Raw genomic sequence first — 21,520 nt, 5'->3', positions numbered from 1 at the left:
GTGCAAGAAGAATGGATAAGGTGCTGGGCTAAATGCTGTGTGGTATAAGAGAAACGTGAGGCATCCTTATCTTGGCTTTCCAGAAGCTTATACTCTGGCTGAGGTGATAAGACTGAAAAATAACTCTAACATAAGATAGTATGTAATGTAGTCAAGTGAGAATTGCAGAGAAATGGCTCCATGGCAAGAGGATATTTCAAGCTAGATTGATTAGGAAAAACTTCAGAGAAAAAGTGGGATTTGACTGGTCGTGGGCTGATGACAGAAGTGCTTCACACATGTGAGGGCTCTGTGCAAAGGTGGGAAGGGGGGCAATGGGCCCACGACGTTTGGCAACCAGGTACATTCACGGGGAAAGGCTCGCGCCTGGGGACAGTCCTAGGGACCGGTTGGCTGGGTTGGGAGGAATTGGGAGAGGTTGTTTGGCAGTCAGCTGGAGGCCACTGGGGGCTGTGAGAAGCAGGGTCTACTATCAAACTGGGTTGGATGTTCTGAGGTTGGTGTGCAGAGCTTGGAGTAGGGACAGCTGATAGCTGGTCCACAGAATTGCCTGATCTGATGCACCGGGAAGGAAGGGCACACCTGGAGGCACACGTGAGTGACACTGCAAGAGCCTGCCTGTATGGTGCTGGGAGACAGACTCCAGAGCTGCAGTGTTGATACCTGAACACATCCCTATGGAAAGAAAGACGTTGTCAACTCTATCTTGCTTGAGCCTGGGTACTCTGTATGGAAGCAGTGATTGGAGAATTCAGATGGAGCAGCTGTTGATGAGATGGTCTATGCACAACTATGGAGATCACCTGGGTTCCCAAATACCCCCAGGAGTTGATGGAGAAGCCTTCCATGGTGCAGGGCTAGGAACCCTGTCTGGAAGCTATGCTGACCTGCTCCAACTGCACTGGGAGGTGTGGGAGTTTTTGCAGTTGAGGTGGACGTCCAGCCATCCAACATCATTCCAGCCTATTCTCAGTAACAGTCCTCTTAAAATCTGTCCCTCCTCGACACTGTCCTGGGACCAGGAAGAAACTCCATCCCTGCTCCAAGAGGTGGCAAACAACCAGGGATACAGCCCATATAGTATTTCTGTGCAAGTAAGTTGTTCAGGAATGAGCACTGAAACTCAGTTTAGGATTTTTGTTGAGCCACTGGGGAAGCAGTCCCCTTGGCTCTTTCCCACTGGGGTTGCACCTGAGAGGGTGTAGGATGAAGCCACTGCAGGCATCAAGTCCTCATATGGATCCTGTGAAGCAAGTCACACAGCTAGGAGCTGCTAGCATGTATGTATGTATGTATTTATCTATCTATTTATTTATGATAGACACACAGAGAGAGAGAGGCAGAGACACAGGCAGAGGGAGAAGCAGTCTCCACGCTGGGAGCCCGACACGGGACTCGATCCCGGGACTCCAGGATCACGCCCTGGGCCAAAGACAGGCGCCAAACTGCTGAGCCACCAGGAATCCCCTAGAAATTTATTTTAAAAATGTTTTGGCATGAAGAGTGCATCGCACATGTGTAGATATATCTTCTATATACATTCCAGGGCTTACTAGCTGGCATTTGAAATGCCTCATCAGAAAGCCACACTTCACTTTAAACCTTTATACAATTTATCAGTGATGTGAGCAATGTGAAAGACAAGTGAATCTCTAGAAAGACTACGCTCTCCTCTGTCCCCTTTGCATAAACAGAGTATAGAAATCCCACCAGTCTGTTGGCCCAGTCTTTGAAGCCAGCTCTTGTGGCCAGTGCCCTTTTCAGAGGATGACATTGTGGGTTCCCCTCAGAGTGAATCCTTCAAGCAAAGCGCTTGCAGAACCTGAAGACAGTGGTGGTGGGCAGGGGCGGGGGCGGGGGGCATGACACATACAAAAAAATTCTCCTCTGCAGGGAGAGAGATTTTCCCTCTACCTTTCTGGATTCTTGGCTGAGACCCCGGTAATAAAAGATACATTAACAAAAGAAAGACAATCAGAAATTTATCAACATGTATCTCTCAGGTATACATAGAGATAGCCAAGGAAAAATGAGTAACTCCCAGAGGTGCCTTAGAATTCAGGATTAGAATTCTGGGAAGGGGGAGGGGGAACAGAGGCCTCTTAGTGGGGAGTAAATGGCTTTTAGGAAAGATAAACTAGAAGAATAGATGGGAAGTAGGATGTTTTGTGATGTTTATCTGGGTGTGGTGTTGATTTTTTTCTCTCCTGTGACAGGAGTCTATCCTCACTGGTTGATGAAACTCCCAGAGAAGGGGTTTATGGCCATTGAGTCTTTTCGGAGACCTGGTCTTCAGGCAGGTAAGGGTGTTCATAGAAAGCCTTTTCCTCCAATTGCTGCCTTTCAAGTGTGCCTACAACTCAAAACCATCAACATACCAAAGTGGTCTATTTTGGATGGCATGTGCTCAACTTGTCGTGTTTTGGGATGGCATATTCTGCTACCCCTCAGTTCCATGATTTCCATGCATCTGTATTTGCTAAGCACATTTTCATGTATTTGTCAGGCTCTTCTAGAGAATTTGTTTTCACAGCTACATAGAGTAGAACTCTGACTGTGATGGGGGATGCGTATAATCCCATTTTACCTCTTATAGCAGGTGGTGCTAGTATTTGCCATTACAACCCTACCAAGTGTGAAATGACCAAACTGCCTTCAGAGCTAAGCTGACAGAAATGGAAGAAAACCAGGTTCTGATGACATTCATGAGGTCTGAATTCAACTGTGGCCCCTAGACTTTTTCAATTATGGAAGCAGCATATTCCCTTTTTGTGAGCATTTTTTTTAAACATCTGTGAGAGTCCTAACTGATGAGCTCTTCCTTAATGCTACATACCATAAGACCATAACAACATGGGAAAACACAGCAACACTCAGTCATTCCAGCAAAGACAGAAACATGACACATGGACAAACTGTATCCAATTCATTCCACTTTATTCTGGGATGTAAATTACAGATAACACAACTCACAAACATACTAGTGGACATTGAAAACTAAGGCCATTCTGTGAGTTATTTTTAAAACTTGGTGTTTCATACATAATCTTTTAAAAAATAAATTACTAAAACCAAGATTCTCTTCTGAAATAAAAACTTAAGTACAAGACCATTTTGGGGCCATCTCCAGTCTGAAGCTCATCGCATGATAAGACCATTTTTGTTTCCTATCGCATAAATAACAGCACTAAGGCAAAGGCTACCTCAGCAACAAGCTCTCCTCTCCAGATGTCCCCACAAAGTAGTGTTTACCACAGTGACCAGTGTTTACAAGCCATTTTCCTCCCAGTGAGTAGCTAAAAGAGACTTTGACCTAAGGAACACATTGCAGAATTCTTGGAACCAGAAAAAGAAAGGGACCCATAACTAAGGCACTGAAAGCACATTATTTATATAAAGAAATGTAAACAATTTAATACCAACAGGCTCCCTCCATTAGAGTTTCTATTATAAAAGTGCACACGGGCATCCTGGTCGGGCCCAGAGCCTGCAGGCCAGGTGCAATTGGAGCGTTACCCTTTCTGCAGGATTTGGTCTTGGCCACCAAGGTCCAGCTCCCGAGATGGTGCTGAGGAAGTAATTCATTTCAAAGTGATGTGAGTGGAAGCTGGTATTTCTCCCTAATCTGCGTGTTCATAGTGTAACAAACAAGGAAGAGCTTTAATAGGAGTTTGAAATTACGTGCTCTGTTTAACATTCTTTTTCTTCCAATCTTTTACCATGTTCTCCTACTGATTTGTACAGTGATTCTGGCCTGCTTGTCAGAGCTGTCTGGTGAAAGAACTTGCAGCCTCATCGGCCCCCTAACTTGTAGTTTCCTATCTTAAGTAGAATGGTTCATGTCCCATATAAACCACTTGCTTTGTTTGAAACATTTCTGAATGGTAAAGACTGAACAGTTGGACAGACGGTACTGTAAACATTTCACAGTCCACTGAGCCAGTCTTCAGAGGACTGAAAGAGCAGTCAGTGGGAAGTGTGCGTCTAGACGCGGCAGAACAAGGGTTACTCTGAGTCCAGAGAGAGGAGGTGGGAAGGTGTGGAAGGGGTCATTTCTGAGGCCGATCACAACGTTAAAGTTAACTTAATTTCTACTTGACATTTTGTTACCAATTTTTACAAAGCTCTAAGTTCCAAATCATCCGCTGAGTAGTTCTTTAAAAAAATTTTAAAAGAAGGCAGATATGTAGGAACATAAATAATTACAACTTTTGAAAGAAGCCTTACTGCAAGAACACAAAGACCCCAAAACACAAAACCAGAAAACCAAACAAAAAGAAGCAACTTTTTTAGTTTTGAAGTTATCATTTCTGATTCTGAAAGCAGGTACGATGTCTGTATTCCCCTGTAGAGTTTTGGTACATATGAATTTTGGGTAGGTAAAACAAAGTTTGCATTTTATCATGAACATGTCTTTTATGATCAAAAGAGAACATTTTTTTAAAAAAGGAAAGAAAAGAGCTTTCCTCCTGTACTGGCTTCACGCTCTTCTACGGAGGTCACACATGAACAAGCATCCAAGGAGCTGGAGGAAGGGCGCTGGACACACTACAGCATAGACATGTGTGGGACAAAGGACACGGCATTTCCCCTTTGCCCAGGACAAATGCAGGGCTGATTATAAAATTCCGTGTTTCCAAATATAACCAAAATTATAGGAGGTCTGACAGAAATCTAAATTAGAAACCTCTTTTATTCGAGGGGGAAAAAAAGGTTAAAGAAGAAAAACACCTTAAGAACCATGGGATTAAAGAGCTGGGGCTGGAGCAGGCGTGCATAACAACTAATTAGTAGCTCTTAGCAGGAGTGAAAACAGCCGGGGGAGCGGGGAGTGGTTTAATAAAGGCTGGCGCGCCTAGGTGCGGCACTAGCTAGTTCTCTTCCTCCGAGCCAGGGATGTATCAATAGGGTTCTGCGCGCGACCTGTTCTTTCTCCTCTGTAAGTTCAGCTCATAATGTGCTTACCTTTCATGGCAGTGCAGGTTTCAAATGTTGGGTAAAAGTCATTGTTGAGCAAAAATGGGTTGTAATTAAGGAGAAGGCATTTGTGCCAAAAGGGTACATAAAGCAATAGCTTCTGAGGCTGGTTCAAGGCAGGAGTAAAGTGGACAAGTTTGCTAACAGCTAAAGACCTTTAATTGCCTATTTTCTGTGGCTCTGACCAGCGTCTCCACTGTATGATAAAAACAGTGGTGCACAGCTCCAGCAGGGTGGAAACAATGACCACGATTTTTCTGCCTCAGAAGGACATGGGTGCTGTTGGTTTGCCGGATTTTCCATGGACTCCAAATGTCAGGAATATTTAGGCAAACAACTGATTGGTCAAAAGTGGATTTAAATTTTAGTACTGAAACAGGAAGGACTAAAAAGACAGCGAGCCCTCGTTATCATTAAAAAGGGGTTCATTTTTCCTGTTATTTTAGTTTTTAGAGTAAAATCTGTCAAGGCTGCAAGGGTTGAATAATTTAGGCTAAGCCATTACTGCCCTGTCTGCAAGCGCTGTTGCTGTTGTTTTAATGGCAGATGTTAGATACCCATGCACGTACAGAAAATACAATAACCTTCCTTTTTGGGCCAGGTTTTAAAGAAGTATTTCAAAAGACACAACTTTAAGAGTTTGACTGCAGTAACAGAACCTTCTACACATTCCTTTAGAAAGGTAAGTGACTTGATATAGACCGTTTTTAACGCAGAAAAAGCTACACCTGCCAACAAGCGCTGGGCATGCAAGAGTAAGTACAAGTGAAGAACTAAACTGTCTTAATTCCAATCTGTAAAAATTCAAACTAAGGTTTCTAAGTGGAGAGCCTGTGGTTGCTCCCTGAGAAATGTCCAGGTCTTACTATATCCATGGGATGAAAGGGCACAGGTGGTCTTCTGATGTCTGGGGGAGTGCAAGACTAACTGCCTGGGTTTAATGAGTAATGAAGAACTTCCTATCAAAATGGGTGCTGGGTGCATGGCTGAAGGACAAGAGATTTCTGTTTTCTGGCCTTAGGGAAGGATGCAATGGTTTGATTGGCGTAGAAAAGCCTGTGGACAGTGCTGGGGGGAGGGGCCGGGAGGAAAGGCCCTCACTTCCACAGTCAGGTGCTGGCACTTGATTTGAGCCGGCCCCGAACCCCAGACCTGCTTCTTGTCTGGGGAGTTTGTGAGGAAATGGGATTGGGCCTTTAGGAAAATCTTGTGGTACCCTGTCCGTTAACAGCCCAGTGGTTGCTTAGTGATACTCTGGCCCTAGTTATTTTATAGCAATTGCTCCCTGCTACGTATTGAAATTACATTCAGAGATTTAAAAAGAAATCGTATGTGTAGCAAGATTTTCCCACAAAACTAAGTGCAAAATATCTTTAACAAATAATGATGGTAGTAGAAATATTTGACATAGTCATGCAAAAATGCGTCTCCGTTTACAAAGGCTCAACACATTTCCAAAATATCCCCTTGGCTATCACACTGTGAACCTCATGATCTCACTCATTTTTCTTCGCATTTAAATGCGGCTGTTTGTGAAAAAACCGGTAACATGCAAGTTCAATGATCTCCAGTCCACCAAATATTCTTTCTTGCAGCACAAAGAGAACAATGGTGATGATAAAATACCACCGAACAAGACTGTAGAGATATATGAGGAGGCACATTGCAGGGCTGAATAGGGTCCAGTAAATTATGGAGAGCAATTTGACCACCAGGACCCTGAGTTCAGTCTTGCAAGGTGGAATTACAGTCTGTCCGGTAAAGTGAAAATTCTTCTCCCCTTGATAGAAGGAGCGCAGCCTCTCTTCCTTTTCCTCCCACCGTCTGTGGCACCAGAGCTGGAGGTCCTCTGCGGATGTGGGGAGGGCATCTACTGGGTACCTGCGCACGTGGAAGTGGATCTCCTTGGGGAAGTCTCCGAGGAGGAGGTGCCTCTCTGTCTGAGGAATATTGTGAGGGTACGCCACCGTGATGTCATGGACAGCATCAAGGTTCCTACCTAGGTTTTGGAGAAGATAAAATTACAGACCGAGTAATGATCAATGGGGGGCAGCAAGCCTGATTCAAACTACCAGGCAGAACCAAACACAGGGGGAAAAAATCAGGACATAGTGAGCCACGGTAAACAAACGAGGGTTATAAATACTGGTGTTCCCAGGCATTTGGGTAAATATTTACCAGTCATCTTCAGTTTTATCTGCTTGCTAATGACCATGAAGACCTTTAGAAAGAAATTATCTTCATTCATAGAAACAGTAACCTTCCATTCTAGGAAATGGATAAGCACACATTAAGTCAGGTTTGAGACAGAAATAAAAGAGCACAGGATTACCGCTTTTATACCAGCGGGAGTCACCTCTTATTAATAGACCTTTTCTCCAAGTAAAAACAAACTTTCTCACCTTTAACCAGTTACTACTACAAGTACTAGAAAGGACTCAGAATTCGACTTAGTAAAGTGACCAGAGACACATGAAAACTTCTATATGATTTTTTAATTTTTAATTGCTTTTCTGTGATTAAAAAAGTTGTGTGGTTTTTTTTTTTTAAACCTAAACCACTTAGTCTGAGTAAGACCCTAACCCAGTATACCATCATCCTTAGCAATCTCCCAATTAATTACTTTGGGGTTAAGTGTTTTTTAGCAAAGACACAGGCCAGATGCTGGAGACAGATGGATAAAACATGGTCTCTAACCTCACTCAAGAGAATCAGGGAGACAGGCATGCATAGTGTCCCCTAAACAAGGCAGACTGCACAGGTAAGGGGAACTAGCTAGGAAGGTGGATCAGGTGCAGAGTGAATGTCTTGCAGAGAACACAGTGGGGCTGAGGGCATCAGAAGTACCCTGCAGGCACACCTCCAGTAGAGGTCTTCACTGCCAAAGTTGAGAATTTGAACTCAATTCTGTGAGTGACAGAAAAGCACCTTAAAAGGTGGAGAACCACGTAATGATTTTAAACAGAGAAGGGAACAGAGTATGTTTCATTTTAGCAAGCATTACCTCAGGGGCAGTGACAAGAGTAGTCTAGAGAGGACCACGGGCAAGAGTGGTAGTAAGAGTAATCTGATGATCATGACAAGTCAAAAAATGAACGCAGGGACAAAGGAAGTGACACGTCTAAAAAAATTACATGGGAGAACTGACATGACAGCTATTAACGATGTGAGAGGATAAAGTGGAATAAATGAGCTCAAATTTTCTGGCTCAGAGTACTGAGTGAATGGTGATGTCTTTGAGATTAGAAATATAAGTGGAGTTTAAGATTTTTAGGGAAACATGAGGATCACCCAGTTGAATCCTGTATACAAGGCCCAGAGTAAGTTTTTCATCCATGGCACACAGCAGGTTGGTGTGCAATCTCTGAACGTTACTTTCTTCCATACCATACTCTTTTCAGTGAGAGCCCTTTCATACATTATTTGTGATAAAACTATATGATGCAGGCAAAATTAATCTGTGCGGACAAAAATCAAAACAGTGGTTGCCATGGATGGTGAGAACTGATTAGGAAGGATCATGAGGAAGTATTCTGGGTGGGAGAAAAATCCTAGATCTTGATTAGGGTTTGGATTACATCAAACTGTGTAAGAGTGCATCTCCATTTATATTTTACTTCAATATTACAAAGCCACTTCTCTCTATCTCCCCATGTGTACTCTTCCCACTGACAGGTTGTGCTCCTTTTAAAAATTTTTTTTTTACATTTAAGTTCAATTTAATTCACATCTAGTGTATTATTAGTTTCAGGGGTAGAATTTAGAGATTCATCAGTTGAATAATACCCAGTGCTCATTCCATCAAGTGCCCTCCTTAATTTCCATCACTCAAGTCCCTTCTGGCAACCCTCAGTTTATTTCCTAGAGTTAAGAGTGTCTTATGGTTTGCTTCCCTCTCTGTTTTTATCTTATTTTTCCCCCTTCCTCTATGTTCATCTGTTTTGTTTCTTAAATTCTGCATATGAATGAAATCATACAGTATTTGTCTTTCTCTGATTTCGCTTAGCATAATACCCTCTACTTCCATCCACGCTGTTGCAAACAGCAAGATTTCATTCCTTTTGATGGCTGAGTGGTATTCCACTATATATATTACATCTTCTTATGCATTCACCTGTCGATAGACATCTGGGCTCTTTCTACGTTTTGGCTATTGTGAACCTTGCTGCTATAAACACTGGTATGCATGTGCCCCCTTCAAATTACTATGTTTGAATCCTTTGGATAAATAACCTAGTAGTGCAATTCCAAGGTGGTAATGCAGCTCTATTTTTAACTTTTTGAAAAACCTCCATGCTATTTTCCAGAGTGGCTGCACCAGTTTGCATTCCCACCAACAGTGTAAGAAGGTTCCCCTTTCTCTGCATCCTCACCAATGTCTGTTGTTTCCTGAGTTGTTCATTTTAGCCATTCTGACTAGTGTGAAATGGCATCTCATTGTGGTTTTCCCTGATGCCAAGTGATGTGAAGCATTTTTTCATGTGTCTGTTAGCCATCTGTATGTCGTCTTAGAGAAATGTCTGTTCATGTCTTCTGCCCACTTCTTGACTGGACTGTTTTTTGGGTGTTGGATTTGGTAAGTTCTTTACAGATTTTTTATCTGATAAGACATTTGCAAGTATCTTCTCCCATTCTTTAGACTGCCTTTTAGCTTTATTGACAGTTTCCTTTGCTGTGCAAAAGCTTTTTATCTTGATGAAGTCCCAGTAGTTCATTTTTATTTTTGTTTCCTTGCCTTAGAAGACGTGTATAGCAAGAGTTGTAGCTGAGGTCAAAGAGGTTGCTGCCTGTGTTTTCTAGGATTTTGATGGATTCCCATCTCACAAATGTGAATTTTAGTGTAAGAAAGTGGTCCAGTTTTTTCCTTCTTCTCGTGGCTGTCCAATTTTCCCAGAATCATTTGTTGAAGAGACTTTTTCCCATTGGATATTCTCTCCTGCTTTGTTGGAGATGAGCTGACCATAGATCTGAAGGTCCATTTCTGGGTTCTCTATTCTTTTCCATTGATCTGTGTGTGTCTGTTTTTGTGCTAGTACCACACTGTCTTGATAATTAAAGCTTTGTAATACAGCCTGAAGTCCAGAATTGTGATGCCTCCAGCTTTCAACATTTTTCAACATTCCTTTGGCTATTCAGGTCTTTTCTCGTTTCACACAAATTTAGGATTGTTTATTCCAGCTCTGTGAAAAATGGTCTTTTGATAAGGATTGCATTTAATGTGTAGATTGCTCTGGTTAGCAGAGACATTTTAGCGATATTTATTCTTCTAATCCATGAGCACATAATGTTTCTCAATCTCTTTGTGTCTTCAAGTTCTTTCAAAAGTGTTCTATAGTTTTCAGAGTACAGATCCTTTTACTTCTTTGGTTAGGTTGGTTACATTCTTTTTTTTTTTTTTTTTTTTTTTTAAATGATTCTTTAAGTCTTCTGTATACATCCAACTATCTGTCTGTCTACTCCATGATTTGCTTCAATCCAGGTTTGGATTTGGTTTCATAACTGTCTTATAAATATAATCAGCCCCTGACAAAGACTGTGGTCTGAAAAATGAAAACAGCTATGTCAACAAGGCTTAGATTTAAAATTGGAAGGACAGTCTTGCAGGGATGCTGAGCATTGTTTATATGAGAGTGGAGGTGGACGAAAGGCCTGTGCAGGACATGGCTGTAGTGGAGGCAGATCTGAAAGCTTCAAAAAAAGGTGAGGCTGGACCTTTTTGACTCCAGCAGGAAGTTCACTTTGTCTCACAGTGGAGGAAATGTCACTTCCTGTCACTTGTCGTGCCACTTAGCCTCTTATTCAGAACTGAGTGCCTGTCTTATTTACTTTCCAAACTCTGCTGTAATCAGTATTTCTGCTTCACCTTCTGCCCAGACCCTTCTCCAAAAGGGCTGCTAGTCTCATCCGCCTTACTGGTCCACAGCCCAGGCTTGCCCACTTCCCCAGGCCACTCCCACCACTCTCCTGTCACACCACATCGCTTCACATAGCTTCTCCTCTGCAGCTGCTCGAGTGAGCCAGCCTTCTTCCACAGGTGGTCCTTAATGCTAATGAACAGCTATCAAAAAGGACAGGACTACACTAGTAAGAAACTAAATTGCTTTTGCTTTCAACTCTCTTCTGGATAACCTGTAGGGAATGGTTTGACACAATGTGAACATGTGTCTGTTCAGGATGTAAATGGCAAGTTTTGAGACCCGTGTGAGTATCATTTATAATAGAGATGTTCCTAAGTGAAAAATTCTAGAAACACTGCCATGCAGAGCATGGTGGGATGTGGAAGCAGACAGCCCGCATTCAAATCTTCGTTCTGCCTCTTACTGACTTGTCTTAGGCTTGCTTGGTTCTTGTATCTGCAAACTACCTCACAGGGTTGTTGTGAGCACTAAACAATACATATAACCACACATAAAATAGGGTCTGATACATAGTAAGCACGGGATAAATGTTAACTGCAAACAGTGATTACTGAATCACAATGCTAGCATTGGGCTCTAATCTGTCCCTCTAACTTTAGCCTGTATTAGCTCACCAATGCAGCATGGTATTTGCAGAGGGAAAACTGCATTCACATACCTTCTCTATACTACTGTCCAGGGTGTTATTCATCTGAGTCCTGAAGATGCCAATCAGGGACCTCCTGCCTTCTACACAAGTCAAGCATTCAAACTGCCACTCCACAAAACTGCCAAGAATATTCCCTCTGCCTCAAATATACAGTCTTTTCCCTGAAATCTTTTCTCTCCACTCTAAGGTCTACCTGTAATCTCAAGAAGATTGCATTCCAAGAAGAGCTTTCTTCAAGTATCCAGGTCCAGAATGGTCCTGCTCTCTGGCATGCTCCGGACACATATGTTGTGTGCTTGTTTGGGCACTCGTCTGCCATCCTGTCCTCTCTTACTGGAAGCTCACAGGAACCCAGTCTCCCAGGGCGTCATAAATACTTGAAAGGGAAAGGACCATATCTCTGCTTTGGATCCTAGGTACCGAGCACAATGCCCTGCACTTAAGACAAGTTCCAGAAATGCTTCCTTGACCAGTATTTTTATGGTCTGATATCTTCTCATCTAGAAATATAAGAGGGAATTATAATGCCTTGTATGTGAGGTTGTTATAAACAGTGCAGTGAACATAAAGCTCTTTGCATAGTGCTGGGCACAAAGAAAGCTCTTAATGTTAGTATGATTATAACTTCTATATTCAGTTAATGAGATCTACCTGCTGCATTGGATTTTTTTTTTTTTTAATTTATGTTCTACAGATTCTTGGTTCTGAAAGAATTATAACAATCTTGGGTGGTGGGGTGTCACCTTACAAAAAGGCAATATTCCAAAAATTTCCAAAAATTGCTTTTTTTGGAATTTAGAACTTTGGAGTGATAGAACTCAACATAACTAAAATAACTATGTTACAAGCAAGAGACAATGCTGTAATGTGAGAATCTAAAGGCAACGAAGTGAGAAAGGAAGAACTACAGAGGTTGGGAGAAGAGACAGCTTATACTAGTTGCTCATTGCCTTGAGCTGTACTAGATTCTTAAGCATCAGAGAGACTCAAATGCATTCAAGCTGAGCAAGAGAGAAGGAAAGGGACCAAGGCTTTTTATGTCCTGATACCTTTTATGTCTTGATACTTCATAAACTTTCTACTACGTTTCTTGTCTCCAGACAACCCAAAGCCACACGGAACGCTTTCTTGCTAATAGAGGAGCTTACTTTTCACATCACCCTATCAAGACCTCCTGGCCCCATGGCCTCTAGCCTGAAGGAGCCATTACTATCAGACAAGTTAGTTTCCTCTCAGAAGGTAACAACAGGTAAGGGTGAGCAGGGCTTGCTGCTTCATTCCTAAGTGACAATACTGAAATGGATATTCAGGAGTTGAAATGTGCCTTTATTTCACTTACCAGCTTGTAAAAGGGCTAAAATAATACAATAGTATAATAAGAGAGAAGTTCCTCCAACTACAAAGGATTGATAGTCTTGAAATCTTTTGGTATGAAAACAAAATCCTTTTAAATAAAAATTAAGATGGCTGCCATGAGTAAAAGCCATTTAAAAAAAGATCTCATTGCTTTTTATATAGCTGAGATTATCAATCTAAATGCTATCTAGCCACCTTGTCACCTGCCGATATGCTTAGAAAATGATCTGTTCCCAATACTGTGTCTTCTGCAAAATTTCAAACTTTATTATTATTATGTAAAGCTATCAGGTGTTAGAATACCCACACTCATCTGGGCGCATAGATGTTTCTTTTTCCCCCCTGGGAGAACAGGACAAACACTTACTTCTTATCTTTAGTCTAAGACTGACACTAAGGGCATTTCCAATACTTGTCAGGTCTAAGTAACCAACAGAGGATTAAAAGACAGGCCTGGAATTTAAATGTAATATGCAGAAGGGAGTGTCTCCAAGCATATCAAGTTGGGCCCATGATCATTACAAGAGTCTATTCAATATGAAAAGCTCACTGGGAGTGGGAGAGAACCAATTCTTTACACATTTGTAGGTTTCAAAATGAATGAACTGCTGGAAGAAATCCTGGGTTGCCCACAGCTTCTAAAGGATACACATTCAATTATATAGTTCAGTGGCAGAATAACAGAAGTGCAAACTTTTTCTTTTTCACCCAAAGTGGTCTTAAATTTTAATTATTAACTATTATTTCCTTTCTCCATTCTACAATAAGACAAAGAAAACATGCAAAATACACAAAAATAGAATTTATTTGGACTTCAACTTTAATACTTTTAAAAAATTAAAAATCTGCATAAGCCTATTTTCAATTAGCCACATCTAAGTCCATAAGTCTAACTACATATATTGGAGAGTCTTAAATAAACTAGCTTGTCATCTAAGATGCATTTGTGTTAAGAGAAAATGCTGAAGCTACTGGATTTGTCCACTATTTTTCAGATTAAAAAAAAATTACTCCCAAATGATCAAAGTTGGATTTAGTAACTCCACAATCACTCACTGTGTCACTTTAACGCTGACATATACTAGTACACAGCTAATAATAAGTATGACAAATTGGAACTAGTCAGTGCACTTTGAAGAATGGTTCAGAACTGATAGATTTTGATATATTTAGACTAAAAATACCAATAAATAAGACACCTTTCAGCTTCAAAATGGCATGCATGAACCATTTAAAATCAGCTGGTATTAGGACTCAGTACCATTTTCTTGGAGAAAACACTGCTTACCACTGAGAATGTTATTCATTTGTCCTTCTGTGTAAGTTGAATATTTTAAGAAATGAAAAGTAGATCACTTCTGGTCCTGTCCCTCATTAGCCCTCTGACCTTAGCATGTTCACCAAAAGCCTCACCTATAAAAGCAGGTAAAAAAAAAACGACCTGCCCTCCTAGGGTTGTGTGAGGACTGGCCAGGAGAAGGGCTATTAAATGCTTGGAGCACTGCCTGGCAGATGGTATGTGCTCTGATTTTTGTTCTTATTCCTCCAGGGGTGTGATTACCTGTAGTGCAGGGAGTCGAGGTTTAGGGTGCTACCCTTGATCCTCCTTCTGTCCCTGGACTTCCCCTGAGGAGGACTCCAAGTCTGCTATGGCACACCTGTGCTCTATTTATTCCTGCCTACACTTACACCTCTCCCACAACAGAGAAGCAAAGTGTTGAGGAGCCTGGCCTTGGATCTAGGGGACAGGCCCTAATTCATCACCCAATACACATATTTCTCTACATCCCTACCAACTCATCCTTAGACATTTTCAGCTAAGTGTAGATATTAATCCTTGGATGGCACTCAGAAGTGGAAGGTGATGATCTGTGCTCCAGGATTGTTGGCCTCCTGCCCTATCTTGCTTTTAAGTCAAAATGAACACCTCCTCTTTCTAAAAGAGAACCAGCCTGCGCTTAAAAATCAACTTTCAGCTAGAAAGGTAATTAAAACTGAAAATGCTGTTTGTGAACAGTCTTGCTTATCCAACCTGAACTTGGTTCTTACAGGTAATTTCAGGGACACAGATTTTCACATTCCTATCCTAAATCTGTTAAACTTTTGTATAAATGCATGAATCTTTTCAGTTATGAAAATCTTCTGATGGGCATTGAATCTGAGTCTTCAAAAAAAGTTTCTAGGCAGAATGAAAACATGTTGACATTTCTCCACAATTTACAATATTGATGTATTAATAGATCATCAAAGGCAAGATCACAGTATTATATATTTGTTAAGGCCAGACTCACATATATACACACATATATACACATATTTATATAAAAAGTATGTCTTGAAAAAGAGATCTATAAACTTTTGAAAAATAGGACCATATTATATGTACTGTTCTATAACTTGTTTTTTCATGCATCTTTCCAAACAGGTCATTAAAGATTTTCTAAAATGTCAATTTATGGATCCATGACATTTGTTTATATAGAAATCTTTAAAATTCCTTTGTTTTCAGATATTTAAGTTGTTTCCACACAAACAACATTTAAATTGATCTTTTTGTAACTAATGATAGTGATTTTTCTAGGATAAATTCCCAATAAACTGAATTGCTGGATTAAAGATATGAACATCTCAACAGACTTTTTGCTACATAAAGGAAACTGACCCCTGGAACGTTCAATTTAAACACAAGAAATGTATGATAGAGCTTTCTTTTCATACTTACTAATGTTTGGTATTATAATTTTTATAAAGGTGCCAAAGTATATCATTTTGTTTTAATTTGTAGGTCTTTAATTAGCTTAACAAGTCCATTGGAAGTATATACTGGTAGACTGCCTTGCCTGTTTTGAAAATTCAGTTTTTTATCTTATGGTGTATAAGAAAGCTACCTTCCACCTTATGTTCATGGCGATTTTATCAGCTGGTCACGAGTGTTTCCCTGGCCATAGGGAACTGATTTTGTTGGATTTGATGCTTTGTGAAAGCAGCTTCATTTCTTCTATCTAGTCCCTATCTGCTGTTTGTCTCTTTTTGGCCAATTTGCAAAGCTCCTTCTTTATCATGAACTATTAATATTAAGCCTCTATTTTTTGTTGCAAATGTGTTTACAAATCCATGATCTATTGCTTTTATTTATGGCATTTCCCCCCAATACTTGTGTGTGTCTATGTGTCTATACAAGTTCATTTCTCTTTCTGTTATAGCTTTTGGATGCCTATTTTTATCTCCCCCTACCCCTAGACTGTATGTATATTTTATATTTTTCTACAAGATAAAAAAACCACTTTTTCCATTTAATTTTATATTTCAATTTTCTTTCAGTAGACGTCAGGGTTTTTCTACCATCCTTTACTAAATGATTCTTATTTTCTCCACTGTTTTGAAATACCAACTTGGTCTTACTTTAAATTCTCAAATATACAAACATCTAGTTTCCCTTCTCCCGTATGCTCCACTTATCTGTGTCGATTCCTGTTCCAAAACCACCATACTGATGTCCTTAGTGACTAAACCTGGCAAAGCAAATCTGCCTGTTTTCTTTTTCATACTATACTTGACTCTCCTGCTGGCAATTCTTTTGCAATATAAACTTAAGAGCATTTAATTCAATTTTAAAATAACCATCCCCCAACTTATCCTGAAATTGCATTTGCATATTTACATTATAACTTTGAAATAACTGATGCTTTTATACTGTCTTCTCCTCTAAGAAAAAAGTATCCTTTTCCATTTGCTCAAATCTTATTTTAGGCCTTTCAATAAGATTTCAGTTTTCTTCAGAAAGCTTCTGTGACTTCTTTTAAAATTTATACTCAAATAATTTAAGAATTTTTGCCATTATTGTGAAAGGAATATGTATTCCTACTGCTGTTAGGCAATCACTGCTTCAGTAGAGAAAAATCTGTTTGCTGTACATTTGTACAGCAAATGTAGCCATTTTAACACATTTTCTTACTACATTGGGTTGTTTCTTTACTACATTCTTTTTGATTTTGTGGATATTCTGTCAGCAGCAAAAAACAGTTTTAGGTTCAATTTTTCTCCTCTTTAAGGTAGTCTTAGTGCTTTCACTAGCATTTAGTTGCTAATAAAAAGGTCAATGGATTTAGGGCTTTAGTAGGAGATCCTTGTTGCTGAGTTTTGGCAAAACAGTAGTCTATTTTTATTAGTTAATTTCTATTTTGTTTTAGTTTTTATTAGGAGTGGCTTAAAATTTATCAACTATCCTTTCAGCATCTATACATAAGATCAAATTTCTTTATTAAAGAAAATACTGGGTAAACATCTGTATGAATCAGAGTCACAGATATTATTAAAAGGAAATATATGAGAAATGCAAAGAGAATTTTAAGATTCTAGTGTAGGCTTCTGTGCCTTTCATAATAGATCACCAGTAATAAAATCAATTACATAAAAGAACTGAATAACTTGATAAATGTGATTTAATAAGATTATATAGATCTATATATCTTTTAAAACTATTTTAGAGGGTGGTAGTATCCATGGAACACTAATAAATTATTTACTTGGTGATAAGAGATTTAGACACATTTATAAAAGTTGAAATAGGGCAGCCTGGGTGGCCAGCAGTTTAGTGCTGCTTTCAGCCCAGGGCTGGATCCTGGAGACCTGGGATTGAGTCCCACGTCAGGCTCCCTGCATGGAGCCTGCTTCTCCCTCTGCCTGTGTCTGTGCTTCTATCTCTGTGTCTCTCATGAATAAATAAATAAAATCTTAAAAAAAAAAAAAAGGTTGAAATATTATAAGCCACATACATTCCACATCAAAATCCCATTAAAGAAAACATATATATATATATATAAATAAATGTCCCCCCTTCTGCAGAACACTTTTATTTATTTTTAAAAAGATTTTATTTGTTCAGGAGACACACACACACACACACACACAACACACACACAGAGAGAGAGAGAGAGAGAGAGAGAGAGAGAGAGAGAGAGAGAGGCAGAGACATAGGCAGAGGGAGAACCAGGCTTCCTATGGGAGCCTGGTGCAGAATTCGACCCCAGGACCCTGGAATCATGCTCTGAGCTAAACACTGAGGGCCCAGGTGCCCCAGCAGGACACTTTTAGATAACTCTTGATGAAAGGTGAAATCAATAGAAAAATTATTAACTACTTAAAAAGAATGAAAAATGGAATCAATAGGATAGAGTGAAGGCTATACTCAGTAATACATGCTTCATTATTATAGGAGAAAAACGAAAAAATAAACTACTAATCTCAGAAGTTGGGGAGGAATCCAAAGGGAAATATAGGGAAAAAGATTATTACAGATAAAAAGCAATAACTAATGAAACAACACTAAGAAATAGTGAAAAACAATAAATACAAAAACTAGTTATTTGACAAGATCACTACTAAACTCCATGAATGTGATTAGTGGAAGAAAGACCATAAATATTTAAGATTACAGATAACAAAGGAAACAAAATCATAAAGAGATTAAAAGAATTATGTGAATCTACACATAAAACTGCATAGATTTGCATACAATATAACATATAGTATGCACATACAAATATACTATGCTTGATAGTTATAGTGCTTGATAAAATTTTGTGTTCAATTTTTACCAGAAATACAAACTATTATGTCATTATTGTGTAATAGGGACAAAGCACACAGGTGCTAATTTTATAGGCAGGCTACCCTAGCAGCTGTCCTCATGTACCATGTCTCCTCAATCACAGGGATTTTAGTGCAGAAATTACATAGCAAAAATAGCAAGGAACAAAACAAAATAATGTGCTGTGAAGTAAAGGGACAAGAATCCTAGTTACAAATTCATTCCGGGACTTATTAAGCATAACCGCCACTTACATTTGTGCATGTGTAGATTGTGTTACTGATGACATGAACTTATTTTGCCTATTCTTTGAAAAATTCATACTCTGCTCATTATTCTTCAAAAAAAAAAGCTAAAATGATGTTGAGAGAAGACATTCAAAATGCAATGGGAAAAACAAGAACAATAACAAAATATAATTTGCCACTGCTGAACTCAACTCAATTTGTTTAGATGTTCCAAAGCCGCAGACCATGAATCAGTACTAGATTAAAGGATCTAAAGTGTCAACATATGCACACTCTACTAATTTGCTGGTCTTCAAGTTAAATGAGACCAGAGACCACACATTATTAGTCTCTACAGTCTGATGTTAGGGTTGAAGAGGACTGATAACGCACTTGGACATTACCATTTACAGAGTGCCTACAAAGTGCTAGGCATTTTTAATTCAACAAGTTCTCTTTTGAGCACATACTCCCTATGCCAGACACAGCTATAGGCTTTGGGGTTACAGTGATATACAAAAGGAAGATCTCTGCCCTTCTGGAGCTTTAAAATATTATGATCTTTAACAACCCTTGTGATATTATCCCTCTTTTATAGTTGTAGAGACTGAGGCACAGAGAAATCACTTGCTGAAGATTAATCAGCAGTTAATCAGCAATCAGCTGTGTTTGACTCAAAGCCTTTCCACTACCCTACTCTACCTTCTAAGAACTGCATATTAAAAACAGGAGCTATAGAGTCAGACTGACCTGGTTTTATACCTAGGCATAGTGACCTTTGTGACCTTGAAGTTACTTAACCTCCCTACGCCTCAGGTTCCTGCTCTTCAATCTGGGAATAAGGCTTCCCTTGGCAGGTTAGCAGAAGTAAGAGAAGGCGTGTGGATCAGCCAGTTTATAAAGGTAGTCTACTGTACTCACTAATGAAACCAATACTTTGTATATGGAAGATCTTCAAGTTTTATTCAAGTTTCTTTTAATACTGCACTATTATTATTTTCATCTTTTAAGCACATCATACACACGTTCTGATTAAGAGTTTTGCTATGGTTTTATATGAAGTATAAACAATTGGATCTTATGTAAAATTCTGTTATGCACTCCTGGAGTAAGTTCAATTGATTGATCCATCCAATCACAAGCTAGACCCTTCCACCCACTTTGTGGCAGCTATCTAAACTACAGTGGAGTATCTAAGTTACAGTTTTGTAAATCTTTAAAAACTTATGCTAATAACAATACAGCCCAACTTATTTAAAAACAATGCCCACAAAGGCTAATGTTACTTTACTACTCTCCCTATATCTTAATATTTTTTTTTAGATTTTTACTTATGAGAGAGAGAGAGAGAGAGAGAAAGAGAGGCAGAGAACACAGGCAGAGGGAGAAGCAGGGAGCCCGACATGGGACTCGATCCTGGGACTCCAGGATCATGTCCTGGGCCCAACGCGGTGCTAAACTGTGGAGCCGCCTGGGCTGCCCGATCTTAACTTTTTTAAAAAAGATTTTATTTATTTATTCATGAAAGACCCAGAGAGAGGGGCAGAGATACAAGCAGAGGGAGAAGCAGGCTCCATGGAGGGACCCAATGTGGGACTCAGTCCTGGGTCTCCACGATCACGCCCTGGGCCAAAGGCAGGAGCGCTAAACTCCACCCAGGCATCCCTCTCCCTAGATCTTTATTGTGTAAATGATTATGCATAGAACAGAGTCTTCTCTGCAATTTCATCCTTTTTTCCTCTGAGAAGAAAAGTAAGTTTGGTCGAGGGTGGGGTATTATTAATGGGGTCCAGGGCAATTGCTGTCTTCAAGAGCAAGACAAATAGAGTAGAAGGTGAAGGTCTCTGGTTGCTGATGAGTTCTCTCCTTTCGCCTGCCCTGAGTTCTACACTGGGAGCCACACTGGTCGGTCAGAAGTGGTTGTGAAACCGCCTTAGGCTTGCGCCACATCTCCTGTGACATACCTTCTCCTTAGATGATCCAAGAACTAAATTACCTTGTTTTTAATCCCTTAGGAATCAGAACTCCTGTTTAGTGAGCTTGACTAGGTTTAGGGATCTCAGTAAAACAAGGCTTCCCTGATCAACCAGGCGTGATCCAACCACAGCTGCATGCACTCCACAGTGGGGGCTTATTAATCCACAAGACCCTTTGTTTGATGAAAGGCATGAGGGGAGAGATACCTGAGCACAAGGCTATGCCGATTTTGAAGGCTGTTTCCCACTTCATTCCACCACCACCTGCTTATACACTGTTTTCCAAATGACCAAATTAAATATTCCACCAAGGAATTATATTTTATGCTTTTTAGTAGAAATAATAATTTGTTCCTTCTTGTCTTTGTACTTTGTTTTAACAAGTCCTGTAAGGTGAAGTACAAAGTGAGCTGGTGGTAGTGGTGAAGCAAGTAGATTAATATGGGGAATACGGGAGGTGCTTGGGTGGCTTAATCAGTTAATTGGTCCAACTCTTGGTTTCAGCTCAGGTCATGATCTCAGGGTTGTGAGACTGAGCCCTGTGTTAGGCCTTGCTGCGCATGGCACCTGCTTACGATTCTCTCTTTCTCTCCCTGTCTGCCTCCCACCCTCAAAAAAAAAAAAAAAAAAAAAAAAAAAAAGTGTGTATACACACAGAATACTCAAAACTTCAAACGAATGCTTCAAACGAAAAAGGATGCTACTACTGGGATGAAGGGATAATCTGACAGAACTGTGACCTCTTTTCTACTGAGAGGATAAAGAATCAGGCTGTGGGTAGCTCAACCAAAGGACAAAAGTCTCAGTTTCTTCCAAGATGGCAAAAG

The 21,520-nt window shown here is 39.9% G+C and overlaps 1 protein-coding gene across 5 annotated transcripts in view; it reads right to left on the bottom strand.

Annotated features, from left to right (window-relative positions):
• Positions 1 to 2,920: 2,920 nt before the first annotated feature.
• The window catches only part of LCLAT1 (lysocardiolipin acyltransferase 1), a 192,698-nt gene continuing 174,098 nt past the window's right edge, over positions 2,921 to 21,520 (bottom strand). For 4 of the 5 annotated variants that reach the window (XM_049095956.1, XM_049095955.1, XM_049095958.1 and 1 more), the window contains 2 exons: positions 7,156 to 7,245; positions 2,921 to 6,976 (listed from right to left, as the gene is read on the bottom strand). In XM_049095956.1, the coding sequence (XP_048951913.1) occupies positions 6,474 to 6,976; positions 7,156 to 7,245 (593 nt within the window). In that variant the 3' untranslated portion in view covers positions 2,921 to 6,473. The remainder of the gene's footprint in view (positions 6,977 to 7,155; positions 7,246 to 21,520) is intronic. The other variant, XM_025454256.3, reaches the window with a different exon arrangement.

The sequence above is a fragment of the Canis lupus genome, chromosome 17 (genome assembly GCF_003254725.2).
Source record: "Canis lupus dingo isolate Sandy chromosome 17, ASM325472v2, whole genome shotgun sequence".
Taxonomy (NCBI): domain Eukaryota; kingdom Metazoa; phylum Chordata; class Mammalia; order Carnivora; family Canidae; genus Canis; species Canis lupus.
The sequence above is the reverse complement of the archived record's forward strand: the minus strand, read 5'-3'. Positions and strand labels throughout refer to the sequence as shown.